Genomic DNA, 12,131 nt, shown 5'->3' with positions numbered 1-12,131 from the left:
GAAATATTTTTACTTTCTGTTTACTCCTGTATATTTGTATCAATACAATAGACGTCCTACTTTGTAACTAGAATTGCTGTTGTATTTATACAGCAAAATGTACATACCTTACCGTTATATTCATAATGTAATTCAAAATTTCATGAAATATTTGCGTAACTCGGGTACCAATAAATACCGATACTTACTGTATATATTGTTACAATTATTAAAACATTATTCTCAAAATCTTTTGGGGTTACGAAGTCAAAGGACATTCTTCATAGACCATCCGTGTTTTGTTTATGACTTCATATGACCCCAAAAGATATTGAAAATAATGGTCATAATTCAATTCAGATATCTCACTCAGGTACTTATTAGGCATAAATTTCCGTGATTTTACTTACTATTACAATAAAACAAATATAGTTGTGGCGCAGTGATATCTTATCCAATACTTCATTTTAGCCAATGACTTTGCCGCTTTTAATATTCCCAGCGAAACTGTTTTGCATACATGATTTTATAATACTTGACGTAAAATTGCCGGTCAATTGAAAAATAACCTTAAATATCTATTCAATAGAAATAAGTGAAACACATGAAATTAAATTATTTCGAAATAAATGACGACCCACAAATGAATACAGATTGCTCATTGCCATTTGTATATATCATTATTGCAATATTCTCACAATATCAGGTATTATTGCTATCACAAACACAATTTAATAAATTGTTTGTTTGATTAATTAGCGTCCTATTGACAAAAATGTTTTTATACTTGAAATATTATGTACATTTACAATTTGATCTATCAACATAGGCATTACACAAGCGAATGTACCTCCAACTCCGTCCAAAAGCATTTGAAATTTCTCCGTTTCTTAACAAAAAGTCGTTATCCGGATCACCGTCTAGAAAACCACACATTCCGCGGGTTGCTTTCCAGTCTGCTAGAGACGCCTTTATTATGATCATGAAAATGTGAACATTCAAAGCACCTAAATGTAACCTGATATGTATCGTCATTCCATGAGGAAGTGTAACCTGTGGAGATAAATAAACAGCTATGCCAAATGGAAAGAATATTTAATCTCATAAGATGTGCTATAATTTTATCATCATTCACACATTTATATCTACGACAACAATTAATTTTTACGTTGTCCGGTTAAAAAAGGAAAAAAATGGTTTTATTTCTTCTAAATCTACGTACTTTCGGTTTAATGTACGAGCTACGATATATGATGCAATAATATTGGTGACGTCATAAATATATATTTATATGGATGGGTCATGAAGCTCAATTACAGTTTGATCCATCAATCGTTTATATATATATATCAATAAGAAGGAAGTACACTATGTTGAGACACGTTTTATAGCGGGATACCTGTTGTGAGACAACATTCTGTCATTTGGAATACATTTTTAATATTTTAATTGTAAGTTAAACCAATTCAGTCGTCAATGTTCTACATGTAACCATTCAATATCATTCTTACAGTATAAGATCCGGAGTTGAATTCAACAGTCATATGGGAGTCATCACAAGCTCTCATCTCAGCGACTCTGTTGACGTCCTCATATATTTCCCATTGTTTTCCAATGTGCTTTTTACAAAAGTTGAGCACGAATACCTCGTCGATGTATCTGATCGCTAAACCACATGTACACGACCCTCGTCTTTCCTGCCAGCACTTGTCAAAGACTGCATGGATCTTTAAATGATACGAAATCAAATTATATCCCTTTTTCTATCCATTCTATTCATTTATCAATTATGATGGCTTACGCTTCAGTAATATGCCCTGATATACAATCTGAGGTTAGGGATGTTTATGAAACAAACGAAATAAATTATTTATTTCTTTAAATACTATTGAGTTTCCAAAGTCATTCATATCGTGGCGTAGGTTGATGTTGCCATACGTACCCGTATTGGTAAAGTGTCATGCTTTAATAAGATAAATTCACCATATTCTTCGTGGAGCTCGTGCCTACAACACAACAATAACATAGCTGATACCCTATAACGCGTGTTTTCACTTTGATCATATAAAACACGGTGTCCTACTGATCATTTACGTGTGCAGTAACTATGATATACTGATAAATAGTGCTTTATATCTATATATTGAAAATGGAAAAGACAACTTTTTATTACAGTAACTTTAAATTTATATGATAGGTAAACTTTACAATAGTTCTTACTACGGTATACTGGAAAAAATAATATCATTTGCATTAGTAGCCAATTAATGTTAATACTATTGAACATAAATATTAAAAAGTTATGATACTATTGCAATACAACTCAACATTTCTATGTTTATTTCATTCAACTTGATTCAATGTATATAAAAATCATTTGCTCAGACGCTCAGATTTTAATATCGAAAAAGTGAGCGTTTACACTTCAAATATTGCGTACAAATTTTTGAAGATGATTATATTATTGATTTTAAAAACTATATACCAAAGTAAGACAATTGAGTACACCGAGGTTATATAACAATAGTAGGACTGCGATATAACCGGTAGCATTTTTCATTGGCTGGAATGCCATTTTGACGTCATAACGTAAAGGCTTCGAAGACGTAACAAAATATTGGCATTTACTGTATTTTTGTAATGTATTTCGTTTAAATTTAATAAAACTAGTCTTTTTAATCTAAGTTTTCAGTTTTCCTAACCAAGAGTCGAAAAAATAAAACAAGAACTTGTTAAAATCTCAATAAAATCAATACTTATTTAAGACCTACCAAACTATTATAATAAATATTCAATATATCTGTGTAGCAATCATAAAACTTACTTTAAAAATTACCAAAATATACTCTGTATACGCAAATGTATACATCGACCCGACATAGAATCTAGTTAACTTTAGGAGCTGTTATCGAAATCCCTTAAGAAAGGCGGGGAAGCTAAAGGTATAAATATTAAAATCGTCGTTCATAGATATAAGGCATTATAGTTTAAACTATTGCCTCTTCTTCATAACGTTTCTCTAATCAAATATTATAAAGTGTGTATTTTTTAAATCAGATTTTTAAACTGATCATTACGTCAATGTTTATTATAAGTGATCATTCCAACAAAACCTACGAATCAGATCTTAATAAATTGTTGCAATGTAGATGGTGATTTGCCTAACACTACGACACCTATATATCCGCACGAAGAAAATCGTTTATGTCTGCTCAGTATCTGGCTGGTTTCCTGTTGTTACTTGTATGCTTCGTGAACGTACTTACTTGCCATCAAACGTCTTGATATGAGGATCTGTTTGCACGTGACATTCTCTCCCGGATAGGGCTTCGTCCTTATCCAGGACGTGTACCTAAAAGCGTGATGTCGTTAAATAATTACTGCAAAGTTTTCGATGAGGCTCATTTGTGAGCATTTATGACATTACACAATGACAATACATATTAAGGCATGTGTACAGTCTGATACAGGGTACGGAACGTTGTATTAATAGATGACGACAACATGTGTTTGCGGTAAACAAACATAAACGGAACATAATATTGCCTTGTGAAAATATGATATAGCCATATCATATTAGATGAATATACAGATGCAGGACATGACTAGATATATTAAATTCGGATATTCGTAGTTGCAGCACATATTTCAACGCAAGGTACTTGTTTTCATTTTAGATATTGTAACTCTGGTCACGGAAGTTTCAAAAATGGTACCACGAGTACATGTTAATATCTTTTACTTTCTGCTGATTTTAAGTTTACCATGAATAATACTAATTCTCCTTCCGAACCCGAATAGCTGAAAATGTTTTGATGTATACATTGGCTCTATGCTCAACAAAACAACACTAAGCACAAATTTTATGGGTGTTATGGCAATTTACGTCATTATTTGAATTAAGTGTATGTCATGGCGTGTAAAACGTAGTTAAAATCAATCAATTACGCAGGGTAGGGTGCAGAATTTGACAGAATTAAACTGCAATAGTAGCGACATTATTTAATTATATAATATTAACGTCATGTATAAAGTGTGAGTTGTTTAGTTTTACATCATATTAATGGCCAGGGTCATGTAAGGTTGCGTCAGGTTTGATGGTGAAGGAAAACCGAAGTACCCGGAAAACACAACCGACCTGCGGTCAGTACTGCGGGCAACTAACCTCATTGGATTCGAATAATCCAATCAAAATGGCGTTATATTGATACTATTCTAGAAAGTATATTCTTTACCAAGATGTCTGGCTTTGATGCATTAGTCCATGCTGGACATGTCACGTGTTCGTCTATTTTAAATCGGAGTCGTGTCGTTCTGCTGGGCATCATGTTCTGGTCTGTTGTCGGAATGATGCCGTCAGCAGAACCATATACTGTTATGTTGATTGGTGTTCTCCATTCGTTGTATTTGAATTGTACTCCACAACCTGATTTGCTGAAAACAACCGGTTCGTCTGATAATCCGCCACGTGTACATTGGACCTCACTATCTTCATCATTAGGTATTAATACACGAATGGTCACCTTGCAATATAACGCTTTGGCCCACTCTAATCTAAATAAACAAAATAAGAGATATATACATTTAACCATAACGACAACAAATAAACCATATAATTGTATGCGCAAGTGAGACCAAACACCAAGTCACTTTATATTGACAACATATGAACAAGTCCTCCATCACATTAATGCTGCTCGGAAATGGTGTGTTTCGGCCTTGACACAGAAATGAGCTCTCAACTTAATGTAACAAGAGGCCTTGACGGTCACCTGAATGCTGATAAAGGGTATCGAGTTACCTTGGTATCATATAAAGTCAATCATCATGAACATTTAATATATGATTGCCATCCAAGAAAATGGCTTGTTAACAACTTCCCAACGGGAGAGACACGGGGTCCTAGAGTCATTTGAATGCTTTTAAAGGACCTTGTGAGTTTTCTTTATGTGAAGGGAATTAGATTTTGCTATGTTTTGAATTTGAGTTCTGTGGTTTAAACGGTTACATCATGTAACAGATACTTTGCTCTTTTTGGTCCCGACCTTCAGACCCCTAGGTGTCAGTCAAGGAAAGTGTGTCACTGAGCTTCATCCGCTATCTCATACTGATAATTCTGGCAACATTTGACTTATTTCCTTTACCAAATTATCAAATAAATCTCAAAATGTATTTTCCCTGTATACACTTTACTAAACTTGACCTCCAACCCAGGGGGAAACATGAAACCCCAGGGTCATATAATTCAAAATATTTGTAAAAGACCTTAAGACCATCTATGAAGAATAATTAATTCCACAATTTTTAGAATTTGGGAAGATTTTGAAGTTTTTGCCTATTTGCCCCATTTTGGCTACGACCCTCACGCCCCGGGAAGCTGATACCATATGATTTACAATTTTTGTTGAGCTTTGGCCATGACAGGTTGCACAATGTCAACTACTTTGGTTGAGTGGTTTTGGAGAACAAGTCGAAAATATAAATAGTTTATCGTAAAATGTGAGACGGTAACGAGGGAGGCGTTATAAGAAGGCACGTAAGAAAAGATAGAATTCAAAATTTTAAACGATCGTGCAGGTACAGTTCAGAAGTCAGATATTGAAGGTTTGATACTTACTGTGCATACTCAATAGGTAACCCACAATCTATTGGAACCGTTAGTCTAATTGTAATATTGGTTTGACCATTTTCTGAAACGGTGTACTCGTCTAGGTCAGTCTGCAATAAAAAGGCATATTTGAGTGTAAATAGTAATGAAATATTTCACATTGCGGTACTCACTATGCGCAGTCGATGTCAAACTTACTTTTTTAAATAATTTAAGATAAAAACATAACTCCATGATATTGATGTTGCAAAATGAGCAATAAAATATTGGGCTATATGTACGTACTTTAAAGCCTGCATAGAACGGTTTGCTGTATATATATGCAGTTGGAACCTGGTCTTCAGTATTCCTTGCACGAACTCCACATTTTACCTGTGGTATGTAATCAAATCAAAGCAAGTGTAAATATGTTTATAACAGAAATGTAAATCAAGGAAAGGGATGAATTTACGGGTATATTGTAGTTCAGGAAGAATGTATTTGCATGACGGATGTATTATTGGATTATTGAAGCATTTTATTCTAATTCCAACAACATCTGACATCCAATATGAATGAAGGTTTCCTCTGAGGTTTGCACTTTTTTGAGATTATATGAAGCAAGTAGTTGTGTTTAGTTCTATATATTTAATAGATGTCGATTCATTTTCTTCGAGAAATAGATTAATCGATCAATGATTTAATATGCAGCTGATTTTAAATAATTAAAACAATACCATATATATTCAACGTTACTTCAGAGCACATCGCTGATAATATCGGTATTGCTGCATTTTTGTGTATGCATTTGTATAGCCTAAAATCCATCATATTATGGAATTGGCGAAAGTGACTTTTATTCATTTATGGCCTCAGTGACAATTCGATTTGAAGAAACCCGAAGGTGTATTATCATACCTCATGTTTATAACAGTGTCTGTGATAAGTTGAAACCCATCACATGACAGGGAAATAAAACGTCGTATTTCCCTTGGGGAAAATAAAACATCGTATTTCCCCGGGGCGCGTGCCACTACGGTAACCGCCCGTCTTCCACCCGGAGTTATCTTCCCTTCCGGTTGAAGTGATTCATTCTGTAGTGGACAGGGACGAAGATTTTTCAGAGCATAGTATTTCAACGTTACCATGACTACATTTGTCCATACACGTGTTACCTTTACAGAACTTTGCTCGCGGACCATCGGACAGCTAAAAATGCACTCTTAATATCATCGTTTTGATTTAACTACGTATAACAACGTATCGTTCAGCTCATTACCGAGCATCACAACTTATTCATCGGCAATATAAATGCGGGTCACTGCAGACCTTGGTATAATAGCAGGGCCAATATGGAATTAGGTGATTAATAACCCTATAATATTTTTTCCATATTTACTCACTGTGAAACTATAAGGATTCAGACATTGCTATAAACATGTTCATTGGAGATAGGTATTATTCAAACTTGTGCTCTTGGCTGGTTGTTATGTTTTCTATCTTTTGGAACATGGAGATCTGCACACCACGTGGATATTTTAAACAAAATTCGGAGTCCCAGCAGGAAGCAAACATTCTTCAGAGTTGACATGATAAAGTGTGGGTTTTTTCTCTATATCTACATGTTACATGTATTTCTAGAACGCAGCTACATGTAAAAATGTAAATGCAAGCTATATGCATAGCTTACTTTATGCTGCGACACAGCTATTTTAAATAATTTTATTTATTTTCCTCGTATTCCTTTATGGGGCCTCCATATCCTGTTGGGCGTCAGTAGCCAGTTTAGCTGATCTCTGGTTGGCTGGTAATTTGTTGCAAGTCAGCAGCGTCATTTTGCCCCGCAGCTTTATGCATCATTCAATTTAAACTTGGTGATTTCATAGACAATGTTAAGAAGATTTTATATTGTATTGGTGAATTATTTCCATGGGAAAACCTTGAACGTCGCCCCTAGGGTGGATTTCGGAGCGGAAAATTCTTAATTTTAACATAATTACATGTACTGTACATCTTTGTTATGGCGTTATCCTCGACTCGTTGTTATATTATAGGGCACAGTTTTATTAGGCGCCTGCATCAAGACACAGGGACTCGACGCTTTCTCCTTCATTCGATTTAGAACATTGTGTAGTAAATATGTTTTGCTACCAAATTGCAAGGAGGTACCATTCCAAAATTAGGGGCATGTCAGGATTTCACGTCACTACTAACAATTGACAACCTCATATTATTATTCTCCAAGTAGGTGGTAATGACTTATGTTCCGAGCTTCATCTGATGTGGCTGGCGATATAGTGGATTTTGCATGTTGGCTCCGTCGTGGATTTGGAGTTGTGTTAGTTTTTGTGTGCGACATTTTGAAGCGACCTAAGCCCGGGAAATATCCCCAAGTGTTGACGGACGGAAGGCAATGGTTTTTTTTACGGTCGCAGGTTCCTCAGTAAGAAAGTCTTGAATTTTGGGGTCACAAGCGGTTGCATGATAACAGACAATTGCCATCTAAACACCTACGGCACTAGGACATTTTACAAGAGTGTTCGTCTTGCCCTCAAACAGGCATGTGCTCAGTACTCGACATTAGGTTGGTTTGTTTTTATTTGACGTTAATTCTAATTTATCGTAGGCAACATTTCAGATATAGTATAGCTATATGTGATATCCAAATTTAGTTGTAAGCTGCCAGGGAACTTAAGGCGACTAAATTTAGGATCTTATCTTTTCTCTTCTTCCTAACTGACTTTATCTTTCCTAATGCCTCCCTTGGCACTGCCTCACTTTTGGCCTTGAGTTGAGCGTTCGCCCCTGTGAGGAAGGCTCTGGGTTCTGTCCCCTGGCCGAGACACACCAAAGTCTATAAAAGTGGTAGTTTCTGCTCCTGCTCAGCGCTCAGCATACAGGGAGTGGGACGACTGGTTCGCCCGTTGTCAGTATAATGTGACCGGGTGGGGTGTGTTGCTTGGTGTCTTCGGCGGCATGCTTCAGTGATATAGCACTATAAAAAGGGCAACAGTTCCACTATACAAGAAGACACAACATGAATATACCGCAGTCTCCTAAAACACGCACCTCGCACATCATACACGCAACACATCGCATACATGGGAGGCCGTCCTTACATGACCATAGCTGTTAATAGGACGTTAATCAAACAAACAAACAAAAATGTATATATATAAATATATTTCTTCAGGAAAAAAATTCATGGCATTAGTGTTTCGCCGCTAACGTTTTCTGTCCTCCTGGGCATCTTCAAGGCGTCCTAGCTACTTACTATGATGTCATATCATAGTTACTGTATCTGGACGTCACAATAGTAAGAGGTGAGATACTATAGCTAGGGAAGTAATAAGATGAGGCTATTGTTCATATTATAGCGTTATACACATATTTATGATTTAATGCCGGTTCAAAATTTTTTTTAAACATGTCTTCCTTGATTTTTGCATTTAATATTGCAGGGACCCGGCATCTTGTGAAAAGGGAATATTCTAAACGTTCCGTTCCCGCATATATCTAAATGTTCACTAAGCGGAAGTTTTCTTGTCTCTGGTGTGCGTATCTGTTGTTTATGGACACGCACCCGTTCTGCAAGAGAATTTCTCATTTGGCCGATATAATTTTCTTTGCAAGTTGGACAAGTTATACAATATTTAAGATTTGTACTCTTGCAGTTGAGGTTATTATTCGGCTTGATGATTTTCCCGTTTTTTAGTGTGATGGTAATCCCGGTTTTGATATAATCACAGAATCCGCACCTTGGATCCCCACATTTTGTCACGTTGCAGTGCTGTAGTTTGGAATTATCGAACTTCGCTCTTGTAAGAATTTCTTCAGGCTCGATGACTGTCTCTTACTCTATAGTATATCCTCTGGTTTAATGAGGTTCTTCATTTTACAACTTCCGTGGTAAAACGCGGTTAGATCCCTTGCTGCTTGAAATATATATATATATATACACCTTCCCAGTATGCGATAATATTATATATGTATAATTCAAACCTTACTTTTTATTATAAATATAAAAAAACATTGGATGTAAGCTGTTAGGTGAACCTATGTGTAGGTTTTTAGCCCCATGTGCTATTAAAATTCAGCTGTAAGCTGTTTGGGGAACATATGTATAGGTTTTTAGTCCCATGTTATATTAGAATTCAGCTGTAAGCTGATAGGGGAACTTATGTGTAGGTTTATAGCCCCTTATGATATAAAATATTCAAATTCAGCTGTTATCTGAAAGGTAGCCTACGTATAGGTCTTTAGCATCATGTGATATTCGAACATTTAGCTGTAATAACCTATATATTTGTGTGCTTGATTTCAATGTTGTTTAATTATAAATCAGTTGATTGGAGTAACCTGTTTATATGAGCTTTAGTCATATTTTTTTTAAATGCAGCAGTTTATTTTGGTTGTTAAATGTGTGATACTAAATATTTCACTTCACACAATTTGCTGTTGAAAATTTGTGGAGTATCTGGTTGTCTCCCTTAGCTTGTTTCAATCATTACTGTTGTCTCCCTTAGCCTGTTTAAGTTATCACGGTTGCCCCCCTTAGACTACTCCATTTATTATTGTTGTGTCCTTTAGATTACATAACCCTGCAATATTTATTAATAATACTCGCAAGTTTTCATGTCTATGTTTGTTGATATAATTTATTCGAACAAATGCATATGTTTCAAGAGTAAAACGTTGTCATCAAGACAGATATGTTGGCAGTTGAATTTTATGACAGATATATGTTTATGTTCAAGTACCCCTTTTCTCATTTTTTACTAGAACAACTTTGTATATAAGTTAATTTACATTTAATTTCAGTCAGCAAACATGACCTCTAAAAGAATACCCAGAAAGAGGAAGGCACCAGCTGCAGCTGTATCAGTAGAAAAAATCACTATATCAAATCTGGCTGCTGTGACCCAGCAAATTACAAAGGATGTTACTGCTGCTGTCTTACAGGAACTAAGACGGCCAACTGCACCCGCCGCCTTTGACAGTACAGCTAGCTCTATACCTGTCATTCCTTCCGCGACTGCTGCTGCAGGTTCTGTAACTCAGGAACTAGAAACACATCAGACCAGCAGAGACAGTGTCATGATTAGGGAGACAGATGCCTTGAATTTAATAAATACAAATTCTGATGATACAGATTTATCTAGATCTGAGACATGTCCACCAGTCAAACCACCACAACTGTAATGTCGATCTCTCTATCAAAAAGTCTCGCCGAAATTACATCAGAAAATTTGGAATGGGGAGTTCGTGGAACTGTCCCAAATTTTGGATAATCCTTCAAATACTAAATATACACTCCATTTAGAGCAGGATGGTGGTGTTGGTTTGACTCAGCCTTCTACTAAAAAGTTTTTAACAATTAAAAGCTGGACAGATGCTTTTAGTTTTTTTCTTCTGTGTATAGACAAAAATACTCTGAATGTACTTTGGGTTTTGCAACTTACAAGCATGTTATTCGTAATATTGCTTGTAGTGGGGTTAACTGGTACACTTACGATTGTAATTTCCGTCGCTTAAAACAAACAGCATCTGGTTAAGAATGGGGGACCCTTGAGCAGGAGTTATATTGTATGGCCATGGATCCACATAGGAAATCTAACTCCACAAGTAGGTTTCAGTCGTCGAAACCAAACAACAATGTTCGTCCCCAAACAGGCCACTTTTACAAATACAACAAGGGAAATAACTGCGAGGGTTGTAAATACCCCAATGTCTGCTCCAATTGTGGGGGCTAACACCCTGTGTTCAAATGTTTCGATCGCCAACAAACCAAATCATCTGACCCCAGACAATCCAAATCTACCACAAAGTAAAGGCATTTATCACCCCCAGTTGAATTCCATTCTATAGCTAATATTCCGGTCAATTGAAGGAAATTAGAAATGTACCTACATGACTATGATGAAGACATTAAACAATATTTAGTAGATAGCTTTTCTAAAGGATTTTTCTAAGAATATGAAAATGAATGAGACTCTCAGGTAACCCTATTCTAAAATCAGCACATGATAATCCTGCTATTGTTTAACATAATTGCTAATAATAATAAAAGGCCGTTATCAATCAATACCTATGCCTCACTTGAAATTATCCCCCTTGGGTCTTGTCCCAAAAAAGTCACTTGGGTTATTCCGTTTAAAACATCATTTATCCTATCCACGAGATGGCAATAGTTCAGTTAATGATGGTATTTCTGAAGAATTGGCTACAGTTCAATATGCTGGCATTGAAGATGCAATTCCCCAGTTAAAACTATGCGGTAAAGGGTCATTAATGGCAAAAACTGATATTAAATCAGCTTTTAGGATTATTCCTTTAAATGAAGAAAACCATAGCCTTCTAGTTTTTTCTTTCTAAGAGTTTTATTATTTTGATACTTGTCTATCCATGGTATGCTCTTCCTTATGCAAAATATTTGAAACATTCAGTACCGCACTCGAATTGATAGCTAGGGGAAACTTGCAATCATGTGATTCATATTTTAGAGGTTTTTTCTTCACCGAGAAAACTTTTGAAGCTGCTCAACATTCTTTGAATTCTTTCATAG

The 12,131-nt window shown here is 35.7% G+C and overlaps 1 protein-coding gene across 3 annotated transcripts in view; it reads right to left on the bottom strand.

Annotated features, from left to right (window-relative positions):
* Window positions 1-12,131, bottom strand: part of LOC138328002 (von Willebrand factor D and EGF domain-containing protein-like) — a 55,124-nt gene that overhangs the window by 19,753 nt on the left and 23,240 nt on the right. For all 3 annotated transcript variants that reach the window (XR_011209150.1, XM_069274554.1, XM_069274555.1), the window contains 7 exons: window positions 5,873-5,959; window positions 5,597-5,697; window positions 4,215-4,533; window positions 3,246-3,331; window positions 1,922-1,985; window positions 1,491-1,706; window positions 830-1,032 (listed from right to left, as the gene is read on the bottom strand). Coding sequence is in view for 2 of the 3 variants with exons in the window: in XM_069274554.1 (XP_069130655.1) it covers window positions 830-1,032; window positions 1,491-1,706; window positions 1,922-1,985; window positions 3,246-3,331; window positions 4,215-4,533; window positions 5,597-5,697; window positions 5,873-5,959 (1,076 nt within the window). In the remaining variant the exon portion in view is untranslated. The remainder of the gene's footprint in view (window positions 1-829; window positions 1,033-1,490; window positions 1,707-1,921; window positions 1,986-3,245; window positions 3,332-4,214; window positions 4,534-5,596; window positions 5,698-5,872; window positions 5,960-12,131) is intronic.

The sequence above is a fragment of the Argopecten irradians genome, chromosome 7, assembly GCF_041381155.1.
Source record: "Argopecten irradians isolate NY chromosome 7, Ai_NY, whole genome shotgun sequence".
NCBI lineage: Eukaryota > Metazoa > Mollusca > Bivalvia > Pectinida > Pectinidae > Argopecten > Argopecten irradians.
Note: the sequence above shows the minus strand (reverse complement) of the source record. Positions and strands in the feature narration are given on the sequence as shown.